At 36.6% G+C, this 27,646-nt stretch overlaps 2 protein-coding genes and 1 long non-coding RNA gene across 3 annotated transcripts; all 3 read right to left on the reverse strand.

Annotated features, from left to right (window-relative positions):
• Nucleotides 1–3,262: 3,262 nt before the first annotated feature.
• Nucleotides 3,263–7,269, reverse strand: LOC103434872 (ubiquitin-like modifier-activating enzyme atg7). Its single transcript, NM_001328932.1, has 14 exons — nucleotides 7,134–7,269; nucleotides 6,485–6,702; nucleotides 6,145–6,336; nucleotides 6,000–6,054; nucleotides 5,778–5,878; nucleotides 5,471–5,660; nucleotides 5,254–5,359; nucleotides 5,027–5,171; nucleotides 4,783–4,941; nucleotides 4,496–4,684; nucleotides 4,082–4,282; nucleotides 3,878–3,993; nucleotides 3,566–3,725; nucleotides 3,263–3,436 (listed from the first exon to the last, which is right to left on the reverse strand). The coding sequence occupies exons 1-14, from the start codon at nucleotides 7,267–7,269 to the stop codon at nucleotides 3,263–3,265; spliced, it is 2,142 nt and encodes a 713-aa protein (NP_001315861.1).
• Nucleotides 7,270–11,400: 4,131 nt separating this feature from the next.
• LOC103434868 (transcription factor bHLH30-like) lies at nucleotides 11,401–14,867 on the reverse strand. The gene is made up of 2 exons (XM_008373233.4): nucleotides 14,410–14,867; nucleotides 11,401–12,163 (listed from the first exon to the last, which is right to left on the reverse strand). Exons 1-2 carry the CDS (start codon nucleotides 14,716–14,718, stop codon nucleotides 11,672–11,674), a joined length of 801 nt encoding a protein of 266 aa, XP_008371455.2. The 5' UTR covers nucleotides 14,719–14,867; the 3' UTR covers nucleotides 11,401–11,671.
• A 2,865-nt stretch (nucleotides 14,868–17,732) lies between these two features.
• Nucleotides 17,733–26,706, reverse strand: LOC139196567 (uncharacterized). Its single transcript, XR_011581624.1, has 7 exons — nucleotides 26,443–26,706; nucleotides 26,131–26,267; nucleotides 25,476–25,534; nucleotides 19,907–24,626; nucleotides 19,595–19,731; nucleotides 18,920–18,978; nucleotides 17,733–18,080 (listed from the first exon to the last, which is right to left on the reverse strand). It is a non-coding gene; the product is annotated as an uncharacterized lncRNA (long non-coding RNA).
• Between the last annotated feature and the right edge of the window lie 940 nt (nucleotides 26,707–27,646).

The following is a 27,646-nucleotide window of genomic DNA, read 5'->3' on the forward strand; positions in this document are numbered from 1 at the left end:
AAGTAAAAACGCATCTTTTACCGAATTAGAAGAAAAGAGTTTGGTATAAAAACTGCGCACATTTTCTTCCTTATCTCTTATTCTGATATGTGGCCTTTTACAGCCACCAAAACTTCTGCCAAACAATCTATTTTGTTTTTCTTTCCTTTAAAACCCTAGCCTTTGGTCAAGAACTATTCGGGACAATCTGCATATATCTAAGAGTTTGGCGCACCACTTGGACACACGCATCGATCACCAGTATTGACCATTTGATCATTTCATTCAAAGTATCCTCGTTTTGGTGGAGTTGCATTGCGGCCCCAATAGCACGCAGATAGACATCAGATATGATATATATGATGGCGTGGAAGTTCCACCACAAATTCTTTGAATTTTCCAACGTGTGAAACAGTAGTCACATCAAGCGCAATACGGTTTTTTAGTTCGATTATTGTATCATGAGGTGTTTGTGTTCGTGTTTAGCTAAAAATATGACAAGAAACTAGTGCTTTTCTGATGTGTACCACCCACCACCATCCAAAGTTCTTCCTTTATGAATTATATAGCTGCTGCTACATCAGGGCCGGTCCTAAGGATAGTCCAAGTAGGCATCCGCTTATGGTCTCCATTTTGGAAGGGCTTTCAAAAAAAAATTTATATCTTGTAGTTAACATATAAATACAAAAAAAAGTAAAAAATATCATAATTCATTTGTTAGTGCAGTGGAAATGTTGGCTTCATTTTTCTTTTGGGGCGTTGAGTTCAAAACACGAAGCTGCCTTTCAGTCACTAGATTTTTCTTGTTTTTCAAATTTACTGCCAATTCATCTGTCCAACTCCCAATCCATCTGTCCAAATACATATAAAATTATTAAACTCAAGTCTCTTTACAATCCTTTTTCTTTCAACTTCTCATTCTCTCCATTTCTATCGAATGTTTAAACCAACTTCCCATTATCTCCATTTCTATTGAATGTTTAAATCAACTATCATATGGTCTTGAAGATTGTACTTTAAGGTAATCAAAACTTTGAATTTATATTTTTCTTTTCAATAACTTTTTATTCAATGGATTATTTTAATATTCAATTCATTAGTGTGATGTTGATTTTACAAGAAAAAAAAAACACAAGAAAAACAATTGGCGTTGAATTTATTATACTCGTCAATCAAGTTTTATTGTTATTTACTCTTTTGATCATCTAGTTTTATTGTTCTTCACTCTCAATCTTAGACTCTTGACTGCAATTATTTAATACATTTGTGTCTAAAAACGTAAATCGTGTAATGTTTAAATAATGTTTGTATATTTATCTTCTTTTGATATTAATTTTTAATGATATTTGATGTGAAAATAGAATTTTTTATGTATTTAGCGAATTCTTTTTTATACAAATCAATATACAAATAACCGGAGATCAGAGAATTTTAGGGCCCTACTTTGAAGGCTCGCCTAGGGCCTTCAAATTCTCATGGCCGGCCCTGTGCTACATCTTATGAGACAGTGAGCAAATTTTGAAGTATATACACTACAGATCTACCTTCATCCAACATGCATAAATCACAATGCGTTAACAGCCAAAGTTTAGCGACTCACAATAACAAACTTTGTATTAATTATATCATGTAAACATTTTGATGTGTTAACACTCCTGTTCAGCTATCATTTCAGTGCAGTCCTTTTAAGAGGGTTTGTTAAATATTTAAAATCCTTTTCGTATTCGTCAATTTATACGTGTTTTGAGTTGGATGCATGCCCTAACTTGTCGAGATTAACATTGCTTTGCTTCCAAAAACATTAATGGAAAGGTGTTAAGGGGCATAATTTCAATGTCTTTTCATCCAAAAAAAAAAAAAAAATTCTCTACACTAAGATGTTACTATAGCAGTATTCCACGCTAACCACAACCTATTGCGCGTTTTGCTTTTATGCGTGACAATATTTTTGGAGACCACCACAATAATATATCCTTGTTCCAGAAAAAAGAAAGGATAACAAAAATGCAGACACTCCATACGGTTTGAAGTCTCCAGATGATGTAATTCTCTCTCGTTGCAACGAAGTTCGTCTCGTTTTTGCCCCGTGGAACGCCAGCAACTCAAAACGTGATACACACACGCCAACAACCCAAATGGAGAGTCCACTAACTTACGAGATCGGGTGGAAGATTAGTCATACAACGTCAATATGCATAACCAACATCAGCTGCACAATAAGTGCGTATTGTAGTTAAACTTACCCTAGTCGTACCATGTGATAGTATCGTAAATCAATTAAGCGTTGCTATATGTAACTTTTGCACATAACACAACGTGATTTACTTGAGATATCGCCACAGTTACATCAAGGTTTAAGCAAGTTCTTCTCGACCTATTCGCTATTGAAATAACTGATAGTGGCTTTTAAGAAGAAAAGTGCAAACCCCACTAAGTTTCAACCTTATGGCAAAGTCTAGGTAGACTTTGAAGTGGTAGACTTTGAGTTTGATTTTGAAACTTCTCCTCATCCTCTACTCTTTCGAGAGAAAAAACTGTTGCCTTTTTCTGCCTTTTGAAGCTCCTTTGAAGTTCTTGTTTCAAATGTGGTCTGCATTTTTAATGTTTGTGATCCGAGGCAGCGCCGGCACAACGCGCTTCAAGGACAAGAAAAAGCCAGATCAGGTTTACTGTTGCCGCACCATTCAAACTTTCAGAAGTCCTTGCAACGACTAGGACCAGCTGAGCCAAATCCTAGGCTGTTTAAACTTGTGCTACATGCTCAAACACGCAACACGCATTGTGGTGTGACCAAAATTTTCAGGTCACGCTACGTACTCTAGTCGTCGGTTTCAATAAGCAATACTTTTACCGTACTTGTTTCAAAATGCTCAGACACACACTTGATGCTGTTATTTTATGATAGCACGAACAATGTCGTGTTTACGGGGAACAAAATCTCCCAACTTGGTAGGTTAAAAATCGTTACAAACAACAACTTGGGTTGAACTTCAAATATATTCTTTCACAGAGCAGTACAGCTTACAATTTAGAATTGATCACGTCAAGAACAAACAAATTGAATATTACATGATTTGTTTTACAAACGCTAGCGTTAGTGGGTTAAATAGTAAGTTGTTTGGAGGGAGGGGATTGAATCTGCACCAGAGTGCATAGGCATGATTGTTTTCCGCCACTACGGTAAAGGGCATCTACGAATATGACATGGTTGAATATTACTTTCCTGAGCATATATGTACAATTGAGAATGAATTGCAGCATAGATAATTTAGAACCCCTTCCATCAAACTTCAACCAAATCATCATCGTCTTCATCCGTCCCATCGTCCCAGTCCAACTCGAATTTACTAGCTGATTTCATGAGCTCTGTCAGTCCAGTTAGGTCCTCCAGATATGTAGGATGGTTGATTGCTTGCAGTATAAATTCCATTCCTCTTTTCCGATATTCAGACACCACCTGAAACCAGTCATTTGCGGTCAATAATTCGAAATTAGCCATGCACATTGGTGAAAGGAGTGCGTAACAAGGCATCTAGCAAAATATCATGACCACCACAAAAAAGACACCAAGCACGGGAAAGCTTACAGTGCCGCAACAAGCTGTGCAACTGTCCGAGGAGTGGCCCACAAGTGTCATCTGTGAAAACTGTGCGAGGGAACCTCGAATTTGATGGGGTAAAATACCAAGAGGCTGCTCACTGCTTCCACTATTGCTGGAGTTCACCACCTCACCTTCCGCGAATATCCTGAACAAGCAGTTATCATCAAAATTTCAAGTCAACAGTTGGAAAACCCAATGTGGACCTTCTATTTAGCTCTTAACCGTGACAAGTCAAAATATGAAAAACTTATAAAGCTAATAAACAGTGACAAATTTCAAAAATTTCCAAGGATTTACCCATGAGGGTGATGCAGGATCCCCACTAAGAGCTCAACTGCAAGAGCTGAGGCAATCAGAGCAAGGCCTGGACGTGTAACAGTGCATTGCTGGTCCAACGTGCGGTTTGAAGTTGACTGCGCAGGGAACAAAAGGCTTATTTATGTACTCGACATACATGGAAGAACACCTCAATATCATAGCTATTGCAATCTAAAAACTTACATCAATAGGCGCAACGACATCATTGCAGAAGTAACAGCCCAATCTTTTCCCTCCGTTTCCATTGGTAAGGCCAAGGTTGCTCATATCCGCAGATAAAGAATTTTCAGCTTCAGTTTTTGAGTCATGGCTAGAGCTACAAGGACCTGCTCCATGGCGCATAACCAAGAAGCTATCAAACCCTAAAGCTGCAGTTATAGTAATCTGCAAACAAGTAAATAATAAAGATTTATCATTAGAAAATATGAATGTCATTTTGGTAAGATAGCTAATTCAAATATCCAATATTTTTGAATCAGGTAACCAGATCATCTTAATTTAGACGTGACTCGTGACTCAGAATTACAATTATATCTGACAAATAGCCACATTACACCACACCGCAGTGCAAGATGTTAAAAGACTAAGTCAACACACCTTGTTAGTATTTGCACAAAGGAGAGATGGTAACCACCGACTTTCTCTTGTATCAGTCAGCAGGAAAACTACATTGTGAGAATCAATTAAATCATCTAGTCGTCTACAATCATCAAGCACACTCTGCTCTTCTTGACTCGGAACAGGATGTCCAGGCATTGGTATAGCCATGATGACACCCTCTGCTTCCTGGTAAAAGAACAAAGAGATGGACAGGCAGTATAAGAAAATCAACAAATTATCGGTTTAAACCATGTATTTTAGAGGACAGAGATGAAATTAATTACCACAGCTGGAAAGATTCTCTTGAGACTATTAACTGCTGCTGTTGCTTTATATTCACCGCCATTTAGGCAGTCATCTAACGTATACAAGGATTGCCTCAGAGGATTAGACATAGCGACCCTGCCATTGTCAACCAACGTAATGTTCCGGACACCCCAAGCCTGTAAAACATGTACCCTTCAGTCACCAAATAGATGCTTAGAAAGAACCAGAATTTATTTGGACTTTGGAGTTTGGAGCACTCACCATAAGCATGCGAGCAACCTGGCATCCAAGTGTACCAGCTCCAAGGAGGAGACACTTGAGAGAAGACAAGCTATTTAAGTTCAGAGAAGGCAAAGCACGCCACCTCATTAGTTTCAAGTTCAAATCTGCAGCAGATATGGCCAACCTGTAAAAATTATCAAAAGACACTAAGATAACAATGGACTAGTAATGTTATCGACTATAGAGTGCCAATAGAGACAACATACCTAGTTGGATCCATAGATTTAGCAAGGCTTATTATCCTGGGTACTTTTCTCCCTTTGTTAAGTTCCCACCCGACTGCATTTAGTACATGACCATGATTTCTCCATCCTAAAAACATATAAAAATCCGAGTTAGAGTACCTACAGATGCAAGCATATTCAAATTGTAGAAGAGAAACTAAAGCAAAACCCAACTGTTACCCAATTTCTGCAGCACTACCTGGCGGAATTGTAATCATGGCTTCCCCAACAAGGGACAATCCCAGATCTGCAAAACCACGACTCTCTCTATAGCATAAAAAGTGAACAGACTTTAGATCCCATCTCGAGCCAGCAAGTGCAAGGAGGTTGCGAAGAGGCCAACCGGGATGGTTTGGAAGATGACATGGATCATAAAAACCAAATAGTAACTGCAATGGCACACAAAGTAACTATGAGAAAGTTGAACCAGAAATACTACAATCTAAAAAATTATTCCCGTTTTCTGACACCTAAATGGTTCAAAATCAAAAGTTATGCGAACAGACCTTGTGACCATCATCAGCACTTTGGGAAGTTTCCCAATCCTTTAGATGCTTAATAGTAGCGTGTGAATTTGAATCAATATGAACCAGGAAGAATGGCACATCTGAATCAGACAAAATAGGTTAGAAGGAACATTCAAGCTTTACATCCGAGCATATGTACACATAGGAAGAAGATTTAGTAGACAATCGACAAAATAGCATATGAGACATATATATATATACCTGCTGTTAGGTATGAGTTACGCCACTCGTTAAACGCTGCTGAAACAGATTCTGCCTAAAGATATAACAATGGTGTTAGAGTTGATAAAAGTAACATCTAAATACCTTTCTACTGTGCATCGAATAAAAAACACAACCGACATACCTCCTCCGAGCTAAAACATTGGGAAGCTGGCCTCAAATTAACCAAGGTTGCTGGAGGTTCAAGCACCAAAGCAGGGAATGCAAACCAGTAATGAAAGCTCCATTTTTTCAGGTCTGCAAAAGAGATGAGGAGGAATCTCGAAAGCACTGAACTATCCTCCAATGCTTTTCCACTACGAACATCCTCCCAAATCTGATTACGAACAAGAAGCAGACGTGTTAAGCAACATTTAAATTCATTGTCATCCAACCCTATCAATCCGCCTACATGATATTTCAACCGAAAACAATATATTTTACTGTCACTCACAAAAGTAAAACATTCTAGATACGTTCAATACCTTTTGTGCTTCTGCCTTAAGCAAGCCCTGTTTATCAAGTGCATGAAACCCTTCAACCGTATTGGTGTTGTAAATGATTCCAGGAACGGAGCATCTGTTCCTATTGCCTCGACTTACTGCCTGTACCGATGATTCCTCACTTGAATCCGAAGGCAAAGACTCGGCCATTAGAGTTAAATGATTAGACACTTGAGAATGTGAGCACGGTGCGTAGAAACCTGCAACAGTGTCAGTCCATATCTCAGATTACACGAAAGCGCTGTATTTAAATCACACATAAATTCACATTCTAATCATAGAATTTAACAACATCGTATAGCGCTAGCATTCATCACAATTCACAAAAATCAAACCTTTGTTGTCCCAATTAATCAAAATTCGAAACCCAATTTACAACTCTGGCTGCTTTTTCCTCCTCCAAATTTTCTCAGCAAAATACGAAAAATAACAATTCCACATCCAAAACAAAGTCAACAATTCAACTTTTTTTCCTCATAATCCACAACTAAAACAATTCTTCAACAAAAGCACAAGAATTTCCAAAACCCACAATCCAAAAACCAGAAATTCTCTATCTTTTTTATTTCCCAGAAATTGCACAATTAATTACTGAAATTAAACCAAAAAAAAAGGAAAAAAAAGAACGAACCGGTGATGGGAACAGGCGAGTCGTCGACGCCGAACTTGTTGAGCTTCAAGGAACAAAGTCTGTGCCAGAAACCCTCGTCGACGGAGCTCTGAAACGGTGCGAATTGGAGTATGGATTTACCACTGCCTCCCTCCATGATTTTTCTGCTGCGATTAGCTGCAACTTGCAAGCTTGCCCTCTTCTTCTTATTGTTCTTTATATTTTAACTTGTTCCGTTTAGGGGGGTAAGATTTCGTAAATTGAAGCGTAAAAAAGGGTAAAAGTATTAAAAAATGTTTGTCAGACAGAGTGAAGAGTTCAAGTTCGAAGATAACAAGAAGAAGAAGATACCTCGTTGCGGCTGGAGTGTGACAGGCCGATTGTTTTCTCTACGGTTTGATTTCCCTCCTTTTCTCATACTGGCCAATGAAAAATCGCCAAATCAGCAAATGGTGGACCCTCTGACGGACAAGGCAATAAGTATTTTATTTTGTTACTTTTAGTTTTGCAAAATTATCTAAAATTACATTTATCAAAGGAGAATAAAAATATTTTTTTGTCTTCTATCACAATAAAAATGTTAAGAACAAAAACGTAATTTTACACGACAAAATTTTACTATTTTTTAAACCCCACCTACATGTAATTTTATCATCTCTAATTTAAAAAAAAAATAATATATCTCCCTCTCTCCTCTCTCCACGTTCTCTCTCTCACCCTTTTCCCCTCTCCTTCAATTTTAACAACAAAAGTACAATGGTGCACGTAATTATAAATTTAAAAATGTGGGTTCATTTTGGGGTGTGCTATCCACACACCCCAAATTACTTCTCACACACCATTCTTAATTTCTATCCGTTGATCTTCTTCACACATCCCAAATTACTTCTCACACACCCTTGTTAATTTCTATCCGTTGATCTTCTTCAATTCATCCGATCCAACGGTCGAAAATTAGAAGGGTGTGTGAGAAGTAAAATGGGGTGTGTGGATATCACACCCCTTCATTTTATACAAAAAATGAGAAAGTGGATATCACACCCCTTCATTTTATACAAAAAATGGGAAAGTTTTATATTAAAAAAATGAGTACATTTTATATAAACAACAATGGATAGATTTTAGATTAAAATAAATAAATAGATTTACATTAAAATGGGAAATTTCACATATAACAAGTGGTACATTTTTAAAGATACATGGGTACATTATAAATAAATTATGGGTACAAATAAAATGGGAAAAAATTATGAGTACTAATAAAAAATTTAAAAATATGGGAACAAAAAAATTAATACATGGGTACAAATTAAAACTGTAAAGAAAATTGGTACAAATTAAAAAAAGGGTCGCAAATTAAAAATGGGTACAAACTAAAAATAGAAATATTTAATACAAAGTTTAGACATAAATATAAATATAACAAATGTAACGTTTCTAACACTAAATGAATATATTACTACATTAATATATTTAGTAATAAATTTTAGGGTAAAAGACTGCTTACTACCCTCATGTTTCGTGGTTTTCAACATTTAGTACATCAAGTTTTTTTCATCTCAGATTCATACTTAAAGTGTAAATTTTGGGACAGTTTCATACATCCGTTAATCAAACTGTTAAATCTCCCGTTAACTGTGACGTGGCGCCATGCGGACACTGACTGGGCTTCATGTGTCATCCACATTTTTTTTTCTTTTTTTCCTTCTTCTTTCTTCTTCTTCCTCCGACTGCAACTTTTCTTTTTTTTTTCTTCCTCCTTCTCCTTCTTCCTTCCTCCTTCTTCCTTCCTCTTCTTCCCCTCCTTCCTTCTTCTTCCTTCTCCTTCTCCTTCTTCTTCTTCTTCCTCCGAATCTGGGGAAGTTTTTTTTTTTCTTCTTCCTCCTTCTTCCTTCTCCTTCCTCCTTCTTCCTTCCTCTTCTTCTTCTTCCTCCGAATCTTCCCAGATTCAGTTTTTTTTCTTTTCTTTTTTCTTCTTTTTTCTTCTTCCTCCTTCTTCCTCATTCTTCTTCCTCCGACTGCAACATTTTTTTTCCTTCCTCCTTCTTCTCCTTCTTCCTTCCTCCTTCTTCATTCCCCTTCTTTCCCTTCTTCCTTCTTCCTTCTTCTTCACCTTCCTCAAAAAAAAAAAAATACCTTCATCTTCCTCAGATTCGAAGGAAGAAGAAGAAGAAGAAGAAGGAAGAAGGGGAAGGAAGAAGGAGAATGGGGAAGAAAAAAAAAAGTTGCAGTCGAAGGAAGAAGACGAAGAAGGAAGAAGAAGGAGAAAGAAGGAGGAAGAAGAAGAAAGAAGAAGAAAAAAAAAACCTTCCCTAGATTCGGAGGAAGAAGAAGAAGAAGGAGAAGGAGAAGGAAGAAGAAGGAAGAAGGGGAAGAAGGGGAAGGAAGAAGGAGGAAGGAAGAAGGAGAAGGAGGAAGAAAAAAAAAAGTTGCAGTCGGAAGAAGAAGAAGAAAGAAGAAGGGAAAAAAAAACGTGGATGACACGTGGCACCTAGTCAGTGTCCACATGGGCGTCATGTCACAGTTAACGGGAGACTTAACAGTTTGACTAACGGATGTATGAGACTGTCCCAAAATTTATACTTTAGGTATGAATCTGAGACGAAAAAAACTTGATGTACTAAATGTTGAAAACCACGAAACATGAGGGTAGTAAACAGTCTTTTACCCTAAAATTTAATTATCTTGACATGTAAATAATTTATTATTGAAATAATGACATTCATTAAAACCTAAGGACCTTGATCAAAAGCTGAAATTGAATAAGGTTTTAATCAAGGAAACTTTAACGAAAAGCTCCAGTACCGTTCACTTTAACGAAAAACCACATTTTTACATTAAAAAATCAATCCTGGTACTATTCACTTTACCCTTTATTTTGTCCTTATCATTAAAACTCAAAGTTTTCAAGTCATTTTTATTATTTTTCCTTTTAATCAATGGAATAGGAAAAAATAAGAATGAGAACCTAATTTCTCCCTTAATTAATAATCAAGGGTAAAAAAATATATATGTTGAGTCTAATTTGTGTTTGGTAACTCAAGCAACCCAAAACTTTTATCTTTTCCATCTCAATTGTTTACATCACGATTTTCCTCAATAATATTCTTCATTTCTTCTCTTCAATAAATCAAATTTTTGTTTATCTTCTATTAGATTATTTGATTGTTTTTGTTTTTTGGAAAACTCTTTGATTGTTAAGTGAAGATTGAGAAGTTACAAGATTATGAAAAAAATATTAAGATAAATATTATAATATCACATTCATCAACCTACCCATTTTAGTCATTTTGACACAATCATAACACTTTCACATTCATCAACTTTACCCTTTATTTTGTCCTTATCATTAAAACTCAAAGTTTTCAAGTCATTTTTATTAGTTTTCCTTTTAATCAATGGAATAGGAAAAAATAAGAATGAGAACCTAATTTCTCCCTTAATTAATAATCAAGGGTAAAAAAATATATATGTTGAGTCTAATTTGTGTTTGGTAACTCAAGCAACCCAAAACTTTTATCTTTTCCATCTCAATTGTTTACATCACGATTTTCCTCAATAATATTCTTCATTTCTTCTCTTCAATAAATCAAATTTTTGTTTATCTTATATTAGATTATTTGATTGTTTTTGTTTTTTGGAAAACTCTTTGATTGTTAAGTGAAGATTGAGAAGTTACAAGATTATGAAAAAAATATTAAGATAAATATTATAATATCACATTCATCAACCTACCCATTTTAGTCATTTTGACACAATCATAACACTTTCACATTCATCAACTTTACCCTTTATTTTGTCCTTATCATTAAAACTCAAAGTTTTCAAGTCATTTTTATTAGTTTTCCTTTTAATCAATGGAATAGGAAAAAATAAGAATGAGAACCTAATTTCTCCCTTAATTAATAATCAAGGGTAAAAAAATATATATGTTGAGTCTAATTTGTGTTTGGTAACTCAAGCAACCCAAAACTTTTATCTTTTCCATCTCAATTGTTTACATCACGATTTTCCTCAATAATATTCTTCATTTCTTCTCTTCAATAAATCAAATTTTTGTTTATCTTCTATTAGATTATTTGATTGTTTTTGTTTTTTGGAAAACTCTTTGATTGTTAAGTGAAGATTGAGAAGTTACAAGATTATGAAAAAAATATTAAGATAAATATTATAATATCACATTCATCAACCTACCCATTTTAGTCATTTTGACACAATCATAACACTTTCACATAAAACTTTACTAAACATTCATACACTGATTTTATTATTAAAAGGCTAAAAACACTTTTACAACTAAAGTTTACCAAATACTTAAGTACCTTACACACATAAAAATATCAAACTAGCCATTGCAATTTAAATTACAATCCAAGCAGCTTTGTCTTCCCTCGATATCACAAATAATTGATATATCCACGCATCCATGTCTGAAAATATAAATAGAGATTTTTGTTTTTTAAATTTTTTTTTAACAAACTCCATATTTGAAATTACAATATGCGCACATCTTCATCTTCATTATCGCCGGCAAGTGGCAACGCACACAAATCTTGCTCTCACGAGGATGAGCTCGAGGTATCGATTTTATCGAAGTAAGAGAGCCTTTGCCTTTTGCTCGGCAGCGTTGTTCTCGGGGAGTATTCTGGTGAGGGCGAAGCCTTATCGAGGACGGAACTCAGGACCTGGTGAACCGAACTTGCAAGAAGTTCGTATGCTTCAGTATTGGCATCGTTGCTGTCCTTTTTGAAGCTGGTGAGAACGAATACATTTTTCACTCGGTTTCCCAAAGTCGCTATTTCCGCCTTCACCATTTTTAAGTGGAGGGAGTCGAGGGCTTCTCTTAGGTCAGAGAGATGCTCAGACCGGTATTCACAGCAGACGGATGCCTTCACAGATATGGTTCCATCCCCTGCCCCAATGACATAGGGTTCAACTTTCACTTCATCGTCATCAACTGGGATGAGAAACCCCTTACTGGATTCTAGAGCATCCTTCTTCAGTTCCTTCACTTGGCTGATAACTGCAGCAAGTAACGCGGCTTTGTCCATCTGTAACGAACAATTAGGTCAAGGTTAAGACAAATTTGTTGCCATCGAATCTTTTTTCATGTTTTTAAACACCGAAATTTATTGTTACTTTTCATACAAGCAACTAGAGCTATGTTGCAGTACTGGTCAACAGCATAAACTGCATAACTATCCGAAAGAAAATATAAGCAGTGATCAAAATACATGGACACATACATACACAAGAAATTAGATACGCAGATGTATCCATGCATATATAATAGTACAATACAAATATAAGGGTCCATTCGTAACCATTGGCGGTCATTTTATGCAAGTAAGACGCCTTCTTTGTCAACTGGAGAAACCCACTTAACTACTTAATCTTGACAAAGACATGAACAGACACCTAGCTAGCGATTCGAATACAACTTTCCACATACTTCCAAGCTCGCTTAGGTAGACTCAATATATAATTAATTACTAATTATAGTAGCATCAGCAAAACCATGTTTATAAGTTATCATAGCATAGACTATGTCCAGAAATTACAGAGCTAGTCTTCCGACTGTTTCAGCCAAGAAGGCGTGGTCGACGACAAAAGCAATTAAAAATATTTATTTAATTAATACGTATACTCTCTTCAGCTTCAAATTAAAAAAAGTTAGTGGTTACCGCCCCAGACATTTGTTTCTTGCTTACCGCGCGCCCCTAATTTGATATAACTAAGATTAATTAATTTGCATAATTAAACAGTTGAGCAAGATACATCTAAGGCCATAAAATATAAATCCAGATGCAGACCTTGTGATGCAATCTACTACACAGCAGCCACTCTACCCCAATCATCCAATCAGAATCATCAATATTTCCCGAAACACATAGAATCGTCTGCTATCGACTGTAACAGTTGACAGCAAAGCATCCCATATATATACTTAGTGTTAAACAACCACAGGATTAGAAAATTATTAAGCAAGATGAGGTTCGCATGAAACAATATCCAGCCTACTTAATTATAATTTTATTATAGACGCCTTTGACTTCGTAGATTATAAAATATATAAAGTCTAAAGGTTCTCTGCCGACAACAAGAATTTCTAATTTTTCTTCCATCATAATGCATAGTGTGCTGTACCTAACAGGTGGAAGATTCATTGCATATGAAAATAGTAACCATGGCTGCAGTTATGCTTAGATTCTTAATTTAATTTAAAATGCAAAACGTAACCTAGACAGCGACTGCAGATCCAATTTACAGATAGTTCTTGAAGTTCTTAGCATGGAAGACGTTATGGATTTTACTTTTCAAATTTTATAACGTATCTTTGAGTTGACTTTGTAAATTCTACATACAAAGTTGACTCTACAAGGGCGCAAATAATGTAACAAAAAGCTTTGTTAATTTGAATGATGTGCACGAACGAGCAAATGAACTTCTCTTTACATGATCTCATAACTTGATAATAATCATGTATGACATCAGAAGGACTATTTCATACCGATCGCCTTTTGCTTCTTATGAACCAAAAATACATTGTATCCATGATACATAAAAGTATATTAGTATACAGAAAATTTTATTCAAGTTCAGAATCAATGTATTTGATAAATCTTCAACGGAAACTCTTAACATTCGAAAATTTTGCTTAAAAATGTTTGATGTTTGGCATAAAATTAGACTATAAAAAGCTAAAAACTATCAGCTCTTCCCGGTAAGCCTGTTCCATTTAATTTGCTACATATTCTGATAAACCCCTTTCTGCCAAGCTACGTAAAGAAAACTCAACGTAACAGTTTCTTCAATTTTGCGCAAACAAAATCAAAATCTTTGCTCAAGTCTTTTCGAAGGTAATCATAAATTGAGATGTTCAATTCTATTTTTGTTTACTACCTATTTATCATCCTAAAAGTTCAAAGGAACCTAAACTTCAGATCATAAATTACCACTTCCCAATCAACAAGAAAACGTTGTGTAACTATTGGATAAAGAATCGAAAACTCAGTAAGATACAAATATCAACTAACTAACAACCAGTAAAAAAATTAACAAGCTATGAACACAATCCAACAAATCCATGTATTACTAATTAAAATTAACTAACATAAATGAAACTGATTAGGACTAACTAATATATAATTTGACAGCAAACTCTGACGAAATTGAGGTTCCACCATAAAACCAATTGGAATATAAAGAGTAGTCCAAAATCATATAAGCACGTAGCAAACATTGTACCTCACCGATGTTGGACAACTATCAACAAACTCCATAAAAATTACTTTACCTTTTCAGTGCAGGGCACGAGACCGCGAAGCGTAGACAGATGTGCATTGATTCTCTCTCTCCTCCTCCTTTCGGCCTCACTGTGATTCTTCAAAGCCGCCAAAGCCTTAGCCTCAGACACCCCTTTTTTCCCCACTCTCGCAGGAGCCTTAACGAGCTCGCCTTTCTCACTGTCCAAAACCAGTGAGTGAGGCAGAGCCGCCGCAGCACCGCCCTGCAAAGCCCCGCCGAACCCACTTGCGCCATGCTTAAAAGGGTCGAATAAGCTCGGATTAAATGAAGATTTGGAGTTAAAACCGTAAAAGTCCATCTGGGTTTAGTTTGTTTGTTTAATTTTTCTACGCCCTTTGTATTTGCAAAAATCTATGAACCGAAGGTGGAGAAGAGCAGACCGGGAGGGCGAGTTGTTGGGGCGAACCAGAAGGAGAGCTTGGAGAGAGGGAAACTTTGTGAACAGGCTTTGTTGATGAGCAAGGCGTTGATAATGGTGGCTGTGGCGGTGGCAGTGGCAGTTCTTGCAGGTTTTTTCATACCTTCCATCACGCAAAAGACAAGCTTTGGGGGGTTGGAGGCGGCGATCAATGAGAAAACATCCACATTTTCCTCCGCATGGTCATCAAAGTCGAGGATTTCGAAGATACAGAGTGAAAATATAGAGAGTATTGGGAAGTGGGGTTTATATAGAAACGTGAAAGATGAAAGCTTTTTTGTTAGGTTTTCTATGGAGATGGAGAAGGAAAAGGGCAGACAGAGAGTCAAAGGGTTACTGGTTCACGGAGAGCTTTGGAAGAAGGTGTTTTTGGAAGGAGATGAAAGGATGGGAACAAATGGTTTGTGGAGTTTGAGATGGTAAGGTCTCAAAAGTCCCACCCCTATATATAATAACGAATCCATAAGGAAAATATTATCACACTGATAGCAATAGTTTTAGCATATAGTATGAAAAAATGCCAAATTTGGTTTAATAAAATAATTTTGTTGTCATTTTGTATAAAAATATGATTTGTTGTAATATACGTATATGACAAAATGTATACCTACTTCCAAGTTCTACCTGCAAATCACATGCTGTAAATTAAGACAATTTTCGAATAAATATATTTGTGGAACACGTAGGAGTGAAGTGTCCAAAATCTGAATCGTTTTTTAATAGTTTTCATGTGAGAAAAACTACTAATATTTTTTTTTATCAACGTGAGAAAGAGGATTGAAATTGGAGCATCTCTTCTTCTAACATTGAGAATTAAGTTATGTTAGACTAAAAGTTAGTATTCAAACTACTAACAATATATGTTTTATTGTTTTATGTGTTGATACACTGTGTATCTTAAAAGGGACATTTTTTTTTATTCAGTGTAAGATGATAATAATAATTAAATGAAATTGATAATACTTTGAACATTTGTCAAATTTGCTTAATCTGGTTGGGGTGAAATTGTAGCAATTTCCAGGACAAATACTTCTTATATTCTGGTCGAGAGTGCATTCTAAATACCTCTTTCATGTGGCAAACATTTGGGCTGGGGAAATTTTGCTATATACTGACGTACCAACCCAACCATATACCCTTCGGCTCGTATTGGTAAGGGAGAGTTTTGTCATATTTTCATAATCAATTAGCACTATAATGTATCGACTATTAATGATATGGCTTTGGTATTGAATTTTGTATACCTATAGTATACGGTACCAACATATATACATAAAAATTGTGTTTCGAATAATTAATTCACGATCAAGGGATCCTATAATCAGAACCAAACTTTTGACTTTCACTTTGCTTTTGCATTGGTTACTGCATTGGATTTAGACAATTATATAATTTAGACTTTTGAGTTTGTGAACTATTAACTATTTGGATTATGTTTGATGACATTGTTGTTGGCTTATTAAGTTATGATTTGATTCCCATTTTAACTTTTAAGTTATTATTATGTTGGCCTATCCATCAATTGAAAGAATATTGTAACAGCTTCTATTTTTATTTTCTGGTTTGTTGTTCTTCCTAGTCGGCGTGTTGTGCCATTAACCAACCGAACTAGCCAATAATTTCGTCTAAACTGATTTTTGGCAACCGTAAGAAGTCAGTTCGCCATCAATAACTAATTTTCGATAACAATGTATATGTGACTGGCTGGTAGCAAAATTGGCAAACCGAATCCAACCCTAGCAAATATCATGACAACCACACTAACTAGCCGTTTAGAGATTTGATACACGTGGGGCTATTTATCTTCATCAAAGAAAAACACACGTAAAAATTATGCATATTTTAGACAAATAATTAAGAATGAATAGTTTGCAAATTAAAAAATAAATGCAAATTTTAATTATTCTAAAAGTTCTATTTACTTGTGTTTCATTTTTTTAGTCAAATAGGTTATGCTTTGTTAAGACATAAAATACAACATCGCATTTGAATTTTGTTTCTCATTATTGTTTTTGAAAAGTTTAAAATATTCGAAGTTGGTCAATTCAACAAAATGAAATGAAAATTACTTATCTTTTCCTTATCTCAAGTATATAGTCATACTCTCTCATGTAATTCTCAACCCTAATTAGATTAAACTCTCACTCCAACTATAGTGGTTCAATAAGGTTTAATCTTAATGACTCTCACTCCAACTATAGTAGTTCAATAAGGTTTAATCTTAATGCAATTTACGCGCTAAGAAAAGTGTATTTGTATGAGTGTTAAAGCGAGAGGAAAATATAGTATAACTAATTAGTAAACTCATTGATCATCGGTCTTTTTCCAATAAGTAGGTGTACAATGACGGAACCTTGGGCTCAAGGTTTAGAAGATGAATACTTTTTGTGTTAGAATAAGTATGTTTCGGAAAATTAAGTCTAATATTGCACATAATGAAAATTTAGCCTATCCCAACACCTAAATTCACTCCATACTACAAGAAAAATAACTTAGTCCACCATTAATATATTCCTAGCTCCACCCTTGGATGAACTCATTTGGCATTTAGTTTGGGATTAGTACAATTTTGAAGGTCGGTCGAAAATTTAAAGAAAATAATATATAGAAATGATTTGCCTTCTACAACCTTCCCTTCGACATACATGAGATTCCCGCCAGAAAAGAAAAAAGAAAACTTTGCTTGAGAAAATGCCAATAATTTATTGGAAAGACTTAATTCTTTAAGAGCATATCGAAGTCTTGCTTTGTCACATTTTGCCCACCAAAGTGGTCCTCACTTTCCACATCAGAATTTTGTCACACAAAAGTGTTTGTCATCTTTAGTAATTAATTATTTAATATGTGGCATAAAAAAAATTATAGAGACAAAAAAATTAAAAGGAAAAGCCACAAAATAAATTATTTCATATAAGGTTGTACTATCTACATATCCTTTTTTACTTCACATACACTTTCTTAATTTTCAGCCGTCGAATCGGTTTCGAGAGCATTCCACCAGTTTTTGGCCACTATCACTTTCAAGGCCCAGATCAACTTATCCAAGATACTTCTTGACACACCCCGTCTCGAAGGAGGGCATGTTGGCCGTCACGTGAGAGTGACGTAACCATTTACACAGTTCGGAAGCTTTAAAAATACAATTACTAAGATGAAACACCCGAGGGTGAGTCCTACTTTTGTGAATTTTGTCAGAACACCGTTGGATTCCTCGTGGCCACCAAAGCTCAGCTATCTAGAACCTGGAGGGGCGCAAAACAAAATTGAGTGGGTCAGTAAAACAAAGTTTTTCGAAAACTTTTCATTTAAAACATTTTTAACCCCTCGCTGTAAAACCTGTATACTTTCCCAGAAAATAGCATAATAGCATAATACTTTTCATAAATCTCAAATCATCAATTTTTCTCAAAAACCAGAAAGTATGCCATGTTATAATTTCAAAAACAGAATGAATGATGCATCAATGTAACAGGTGAAATGGTGAATTAACCGGAGACCCTGCAGTTGGTCCTGTACGGTTAATTCTATAGCTCAACATCCAATCCAACCGGAGTCACCTCGGTGACCTGTGCGGCACTACACTGCATATAAGTCGGAACTACCTGAAGTAGTCTGTACGACATGAATGGTGTAATAATACGCTCTAGTGCTTCTCTCATCAATCATCTGTGCACATAATCTAAGGTCACCTATCAGTCGGAACCCTCTCATGGTCTGTATGACATGTCGGAACCCTCTCATGGTCTGTACGACATGCACCTATTTGGATCCAAGGTGAGCGTGCGGTGCAAGGTGAATAATATAAGCACTAACACCATGATTGCAGGTTATGAGCTATCAACATAATATACATTATCAATGATTCACATGAATAATATAAAACTCACCTGATACTTACCTGTGCGTCCACAACACCAATTCACACACACACATATATATATATGCATCAATTATCAATTCATATAACTCATATCATTCATATTATGCATGCATGGCATTTTAGAAACATACTTTCATTAAAACTCAATTTCTGGGAAAATTCATAGTATATAGGTATAAATAGAAAGTACTGCCCACTCACCTGGAGTTCGCCCAACAACTCCCTAGCACAACATATCAAGGCGTCATGATGATCGGCGCCTAGAACAATAATCAAATCTAACCTCAGAAATCATATCGATAGAATATAACTTATATAAAACACATCACTACGCAGTTCAATCCGGAAGATCTGCAACTCATATTTCAAATCCATAACTTCCAGAGGTCCACAATATACCTCTAGGACAACATCCTAAAATTTCATTACCATCCAACGGTCGGATCTCCGTCAATTTCCAAAATCAAGTGACGGTTAACATTCTATTTTATGAACTTACAACTCCAATTCAGGAAGATCCGTAAATCGGATTCCCAATCCATAAGTTCCTATAATCCTCAAATATTACGTATTACAACGTATCAAAGTTTGGTGACGATCCAACGGTCGGATCGTCAATTCATATTTTCACCTAACCACGAATCGTAACGAGCTTAGGTTCAATTATTCAATTTACGTCCATCAATTATCAAAACTGAACCTAGAACCTTAAACACATGCTAAGAATGACATTGGCGGGCCATTGGCCACGCGCCGCCGCACGGGCCGCCGCGGGTGGCGGTTGGCCGCCCCGGCTCGCCGGAAAATCCAACTATTTCCAAAAATTCTCAAAAAATACAGAATTTAAGATCTCAATGAGTAGAGCAAACTTTATACCTGTGGCCAAGGCCAATTTGGCCTGGAAGAGCTCCAATTTCACCAAAACCGTGAAGAACCCTAGAATTGGGTGTTTTCAATTTGACCTTCAAATCAATACCGCCGTCCCAACCAATGCTTGGGCTTTGTTCCAGGTCCTAGGGGAATGCTAATGGTGTTAGTAATTGAAAGAAAACATTTCAAGATTTGAACAATTTGAACAAAAAGTCGCAGCACCCACGGGTGCGGTTTTCACCAAATCACCATCAAATTTCATGATTTTTGGGTTGAAACATGAAGAGGGAAGGCCTAGGTGTTGATTGGGAGTGGTACCTTGATCCAATTCGTGACAAATCCGGTGAAAATCGTCGGAAAAATGGAGGTGGGTGCGCGGGTAAACGGGTTGGGGGAAAACCCGTTTCCTTCCTTCTCTCCTCCGCTTCTCGCCCTCTCTCCTTTCCTCCTTTCTTCTCCCTCTGATTGGTCCTCCACTTTCTCTTCTGTCTGGTTGACCCAACTCCTCCCTCTCTCCTGTTCTAATTGGGCACCTTTGCCTAATCCTCCATCTTCTTCTTCTTCCTTTCACGTACACACACACACAAAACCTTCTTTCATCTTTTTATTTTTATTTTCTTTCTCTTACATCCAAGCCATCCATTTCATTCTTCATTAAATCTGGGCCGTCCATTTTTATAAAAGAAATTCTGGATTTTACTAAAATTATAATTCCTTAAAATCCCAAATTTCAAACGTTAATAACTTTTTCGATATAACTCCAAATCACGAACCGTCAGCGCCCACATGTCCGTAGCGACGAGTACTACGAGGATATGTTAAGAAAACAAATCTTAGATGGCACGACACAACAATTAACCTTGAATAATGTGCGTGCCTCAAAGGGCATTTTTGTAAAATCCTTTATTAAAACTTTAAAAACTCTTAAAATTAGGGACGGGCTGTCACAATCTACCCACCTTAAAAAATTTCGTCCTCGAAATTTACACAATCTTTACAATCCATCAATATCCATAGGACAACCTGAAACACATCTCTCTCATTCGATCTTTTGTCTCCTAAGTAGTTTCTTCTGCTGAATGATTCCTCCATAAAACTTTCACTAACTTCACTGTTTTATTCCTTAGATCTTGTCCTTCCAATCCAAGATAATCATTGGTTCCTCATCATAAATCAAATCCGGATTAACTTCCAAAGATTAAGGAGGAATCATATGTGAAGGATTTGAAACATAATATCGAAGCATGGAAACCTGGAACACATTATGCACTTTCGACAACACTGGAGGCAACTCAAGCCTGTAAGCAACTTCACCGACTCTCTCGATGGTCACATATGGTCTGATGTACCTAGGACTTAACTTACCTTTCTTCTCGAACCGAACCCCACCTTTCCAAGGTTAAAGCTTCAGAAATACTCAATCACCTACATTATACACTCGATCAGTGGCATGTCTATCGGCAAAGCTTTTCTATCAACCCTGGCCCACTTTCAGGTTAGACTTAATTACTTGAATATTCCGAGTAGTCTCCTCCACTAATTCAGGGCCTTGAATACCATCCGTCCACAATTCTAACAATTTCAAAACACAAGACACAGCTTCTCTAGGGAACAAACTGAAAGGACCAACATACCCAAGAAGTTCAACAGATCTGTAAGCCCAAATCTCTTTTCCATAAGATAGATAAATAACCGTTGCACTTCTGGAAAGGTTACTGCTCTTTCATTGAAGAATACTGCGCTGATTTAGTAAGCCAATCAGTAATCACCTCAATTTCATCATAACCATCTCGTGAACGAGGAAACTTGCACACATAATCTATATTAATATTTTCTCATTTCCGCTTTAACCTGCTGACGGATGATACGCCTACTTACATACTCCACCATTTCTCTTTTCATACTCGGTCAATAGTAAAATGTTCGAATGATATGATACATTTTAATACTTTCAGGATGCCTTGTATAAGTTGAACAGTACGCAAATTCCAAAATTGCTTCCTTTAATTCTATAACATTAGGTATAAACACCTTGTTCTCTTGCATAAGCTTGCCATCTGATTCTCTAACTCTGAGGTCTTTCTTTTTCCCGTTATTCCTTGCTTTAATTAAATTCTTGAATTTCTTCGTCAAACGCTTGAGTCTCGAGTACGACCTACCAAATAGGCCTAACTTGAAAATTAGCAAGTACGTTTTCTTTTCGATCTTCCATTCCTAACTTTACTCCAGTAGATCTCAAATCCACAAGAAGATGAATATGGCAATCGTACCGAGCATTAATTCTCACTGGGGTCTTCCTACTAAAAGCATTGGCCACAACATTTGCACGATCATCCTGGTCGTGCAATCATAATCACTAAGCAACTCAATCCACCTTCATTGCCTAAGATTAAGATACCTCTGAATAAATAGATATTGGATACTCTTTTGATTCGTAAAAATCTTGCACTTTTCTTCCTATAAAGACAATGTCTCCAAATCTTCAAAGCAAAGATGATAGCTGTTAATTCCAAATCATAATTAGGGTAATTTGTCTCATGAAGTTTCAATTACCGTGAAACATAGGTAATCACCCTACCATGCTGCATCAACGCGCATTCAAGAACATCCAACGTAGCATCACTATAAACCTCATAATTACCGTTATAATCTGGAAGCGTTAAAACAGGCGTGTGAGTGAGATAATACTTCAGTTGCTGAAACCTTGCTCACAATTTCATCCACTCAAACCTAACATCTTTTCTAGTCGATCCCGTCAATGGCAAAGCAATGACTGAAAAATCCTTTACAAACGTCTATAGTAGCCTGCTAGACAAAAAAAACTCAGTACCTCAGTGACGGTTCGAGGTTGTTCCCAATTCTCCCCAGTTGTCACTCATTGAGGATCTACTTGAATACCTTGTGCAGATATCACAAGTCCCAAAAATATCACTTGATTCGTTCAAAATTGACATTTGTCAAACTTTGCATACTACCAATGTTCCCTCAAACATTGCAACACCAACTCAAGCTGACTAGCATGCTTTACTTTCACTTAAGATTATACCAGACCTTAACTCTTTCCTTGAAAACACATAGGCACCTCTAAGCTGATCAAACAATCATCAGTGTGCGGTAATGGATAACGGTTCTTACTCGTTACCCGATTCAATTACCTAATATCCATACATATTCTTAAGGTCTCGTATTTCTTCCTTATAAACAAAGCTGGGGTTTTCCAAAGTAACGTACTAGGTTGACTGAAACCTTTATCAACCAATTCCTGTGACTGAATTTTCAATTCCTTTAACTCTGTAGGAACCAATCTATATCATAAAGTCTGTACTTGCAAACAATTCAATAGTGAACACCACATCTCTGTCTGATGGCAATCCATGTAAATAATTCTGGAAATACATTAGGAAAATGTCTACCACTCGTACGCCATCCACAATACTAGGAGTACGATCCTGCAACACCACATGAGCTAGGTATCCTTGGCAACTTTTTGATAACAATCTCGTTGCTGTCACAACAGAAATAACGGTACGCCTTACTCCACTTTGCTCACTCACAAAAGTAACCTCGGATAATCCAAGACAATGGGAAGTAACTGATTTCCCGTAGCAATCCATATTGGCACGATTATAATGCAACCAATCTGTGCCTAAAATCACCTCAAAATCCATAATGTCTAACGGGACAAGATTCGTTGGCATAACTACTTCTTCCACCATCACTGGACACCCTGAATAATCATAACTGACATAGAATGACCTACCTGTTTACTTGCTTAACGAATCCAACAAATAAGTTATGGATATTACGGTCTGCAGCCCGCAATAACGATAACTCACTGTCGTCTCGATAAGTAAGCAACAATTCTTAAGGGTGCAATATTATCATTTTGCTCTTCATTAGAAATACATATACACTCCTCGATCGTGCTCATTCACTACTTTCTTGGGCAACATCGACAATAACATCAAATTTCCGCATCACAATCAATTAAAACTCTAGCAAAGTAACCAAGAATGTTTAACGTGCCCATGATCAAGCTCGAAAGATTCTGAGTATCTTGTAGCTCTATGTCCCATTTGTCCACATGTAAAGCATCATCTGCTTTCTCGTCTACACTCTCCAAAGTGTATGTTATTGCGCTTACGGCACAAAGGTACATTCCCTCTACCAGAGTCACCTCGCCTCTGTAATCTAAGATCTCCAGTAAATCTACCACCCTGCATCTGACCAATGATATTAAAAATCTCTGCTGGCAGAACTAGAATTAACTCCACTTCTTTTAAAGCTCTAAGTCTTGTGAGGTTCTTGAGACACATGACCTTTACCTTGGTCATCTTTCTTTTGATTTTCATTCTTTTCCTCGTCTCAAATTGTAAGCTCTTGTTTCTTACCGTCCATATATGCCGAAGGAATAAACCTTTTCTTAAACAACTCTTTAAACAATTCTCATTCAGCTGTTCCCTCCGGTGACATCGTATAAGACTCCTATCTCCACCCGGATGCAATTTCAATACTCAGAAACCAGGTAGTCATCTCGACCTACCTTTCAAAAGAAAGATTCCCTTAACTTGCAGAATCTGAAACGCCTTTTCCAAATGATTCAGCCATCGATCTACTCCCTCCGGTCTTTCATTTCCATAAGGTGATTCAAATTCAACTTATACACAGTCTCAAAAGGAATCCTTTGGGTAATAGACTGAATCACATTGGTAGTTCCCATAACTAAGTTAAATCGGGGAAGCTAAGCTCATCGAAACAAAGTGGCTATCCACGAGGCGGTAAAGTTCTGACAGAAGACACTAGGGAATTCTCAAGATGTCCAGGACTGAAACCTAGGCTCTGATACCAACTGACACACCTCATCCCGAAGAAGGGCATGTTGGCCGTCACTTGAGAGTGACGTAACCATTTACACAGTTCGAAAGCTTTAAAAATACAATTACTAAGATGAAACACCCGAGGGTGAGTCATACTTTTGTGAATTCTGTCAGAACACCGTTGGATTCCTCGTGGCCACCAAAGCTCAGCTATCTAGAACCTGGAGGGGCGCAAAACAAAATTGAGTGGGTCAGTAAAACAAAGTTTTTCGAAAACTTTTCATTTAAAACATTTCTAACCACTCGCTGTAAAACCTGTATACTTTCCCAGAAAATAGCATAATAGCATAATACTTTTCATAAATCTCAAATCATCAATTTTTCTCAAAAACCAAAAAGTATGCCATGTTATAATTTCAAAAAACAGAATGAATGATGCATCAATGTAACAGGTGAAATGGTGAATTAACCGGAGACCCTGCAGTTGGTCCTGTACGGTTAATTCTATAGCTTAACATCCAATCCAACCGGAGTCACCTCTGTGATCTGTGCGGCACTACACTGCATATAAGTCGGAACTACCTGAAGTAGTCTATACGACATGAATGGTGTAATAATACGCTCTAGTGCTTCTCTCGTCAATCATCTGTGCACATAATCTAAGGTCACCTATCAGTCGGAACCCTCTCATGGTCTGTACGACATGTCGGAACCCTCTCATGGTCTGTACGACATGCACCTACTTGGATCCAAGGTGAGCGTGCGGTGCAAGGTGAATAATATAAGCACTAACACCATGATTGCAGGTTATGAGCTATCAACATAATATACATCATCAATGATTCACATGAATAATATAAAATTCACCTGATACTTACCTGTGCGTCCACAGCACCAATTCACACATATATATATATATATATGCATCAATTATCAATTCATATAACTCATATCATTCATATCATTCATATTATGCATGCATGGCATTTTAGAAACATACTTTCATTAAAACTCAATTTCTGGGAAAATTCATAGTATATAGGTATAAATAGAAAGTACTGCCCACTCACCTGGAGTTCGCCCAACAACTCCCTAGCACAACACATCAAGGCGTCATGACGATCGGCGCCTAGAACAATAATCAAATCTAACCTCAGAAATCATATCGATAGAATATAACTTATATAAAACACATCACTACGCAGTTCGATCCGGAAGATCTGCAACTCATATTTCAAATCCATAACTTCTAGAGGTCCACAATATACCTCTGGGACAACATCCTAAAATTTCATTACCATCCAACGGTCGGATCTCCGTCAATTTCCAAAACCAAGTGACGGTTAACATTCTATTTTATGAACTTACAACTCCAATTCCGAAAGATCCATAAATCGGATTCCCAATCCATAAGTTCCTATAATCCTCAAATATTACGTATTACAACGTATCAAAGTTTGGTGACGATCCAACAGTCGGATCGTCAATTCACATTTTCACCTAACCACGAATCATAACGAACTTAGGTTCAATTATTCAATTTACGTCCATCAATTATCAAAACTGAACCTAGAACCTTAAACACATGCTAAGAATGACATTGGCGGGCCATTGGCCACACGCCGCCACACAGGCCGCCGCGGCTCGCCGGAAAATCCAACTATTTCAAAAAATTCTCAAAAAATACAGAATTGAAGATCTCAATGAGTAGAGCAAACTTTATACCTGTGGCCAAGGCCAATTTGGCCTGGAAGAGCTCCAATTTCACCAAAACCGTGAAGAACCCTAGAATTGGGTGTTTTCAATTCGACCTTCAAATCAATTCCGCCATCCCAACCAATGCTTGGGCTTTGTTCCAGGTCCTAGGGGAATGCTAATGGTGTTAGTAATTGAAAGAAAACATTTCAAGATTTGAACAATTTGAACAAAAAGTCGCGGCACCCACGGGTGCGGTTTTCACCAAATCACCATCAAATTTCATGATTTTTGGGTTGAAACATGAAGAGGGAAGGCCTAGGTGTTGATTGGGAGTGGTACCTTGATCCAATTCGTGACAAATCCGGTGAAAATCGTCGGAAAAATGGAGGTGGGTGCGCGGGTAAACGGGTTGGGGGAAAACCCGTTTCCTTCCTTCTCTCCTCCGCTTCTCGCCCTCTCTCCTTTCCTCCTTTCTTCTCCCTCTGATTGGTCCTCCACTTTCTCTTCTTTCTGGTTGGCCCAACTCCTCCCTCTCTCCTGTTCTAATTGGGCACCTTTGCCCAATCCTCCATCTTCTTCTTCTTCCTTTCACGTACACACACACACAAAACCTTCTTTCATCTTTTTATTTTTATTTTCTTTCTCTTACATCCAAGCCATCCATTTCATTCTTCATTAAATCTGGGCCGTCCATTTTTATAAAAGAAATTCTGGATTTTACTAAAATTATAATTCCTTAAAATCCCAAATTTCAAACGTTAATAACTTTTTCGATATAACTCCAAATCACGAACCGTCAGCGCCCACATGTCCGTAGCGACGAGTACTACGAGGATATGTTAAGAAAACAAATCTTAGATGGCACGACACAACGATTAACCTTGAATAATGTGCGTGCCTCAAAGGGCATTTTTGTAAAATCCTTTATTAAAACTTTAAAAACTCTTAAAATTAGGGACGGGCTGTCACACTTCTAAATTAAATACAACTTGAAATATTTAAATTAATTTTGGATGAATATTTAAAATATTGAGAAATGATAAATTATGTGGAGATAACTTCCTCTTTTTTTTATTTTTATTAATGAGCTTTCTCCTTGTTTGTTTTGAGGTTGGCATACAAGTGATGAATCATATTATTGTTTTTTATATTTGGGTTGTTATGGGTTTGGCATTTTTGTGCTTGTGTTCTTTGATTATTTGTTATTAAAGATGTGCAAAAACACTTTCAAATGAGCCCATATTTTCAGTTTATTTGTTTTCTTTGACAAAATCAATCATTAATTAGAATACAAGAAAGATGCTTTGCATGTTTTTTTGTCAAAAAGCTATTTATTATTTCTAAATTAATAGAACAGATATATGCTAACAAAATTATTTCAAATGTGCCCATTTAAGTAGAGTTTTTGGCTAATGCAAAAATAGCATCCCACCAAACTTCATAGTCGTTGAGTCGTTGACATAGTGGTTCTTTTGTTAATATGTTGGGTATATATATACACATGTACATATCTTGTGAATTATTAATTTAATTGTGTTATATT

Source organism: Malus domestica, chromosome 05, assembly GCF_042453785.1.
Source record: "Malus domestica chromosome 05, GDT2T_hap1".
Taxonomy (NCBI): domain Eukaryota; kingdom Viridiplantae; phylum Streptophyta; class Magnoliopsida; order Rosales; family Rosaceae; genus Malus; species Malus domestica.

What these genes read in the sequence shown, in the direction of transcription:
- LOC103434868 (XM_008373233.4), bottom strand. Translation starts at nt 14,718, where the DNA reads ATGGACTTTTACGGTTTTAACTCCAAATCTTCATTTAATCCGAGCTTA. An exon ending in TCGTGCCCTGCACTGAAAAG is followed by an intron (nt 12,164 to 14,409) that starts GTAAAGTAATTT and finishes TGTTCGTTACAG; the next exon opens with ATGGACAAAGCCGCGTTACT.
- LOC103434872 (NM_001328932.1), bottom strand. Translation starts at nt 7,269, where the DNA reads ATGGAGGGAGGCAGTGGTAAATCCATACTCCAATTCGCACCGTTTCAG. An exon ending in AGGTTGCTCGCATGCTTATG is followed by an intron (nt 4,942 to 5,026) that starts GTGAGTGCTCCA and finishes CATGTTTTACAG; the next exon opens with GCTTGGGGTGTCCGGAACAT. An exon ending in TTTGTGCAAATACTAACAAG is followed by an intron (nt 4,283 to 4,495) that starts GTGTGTTGACTT and finishes ACTTGTTTGCAG; the next exon opens with ATTACTATAACTGCAGCTTT.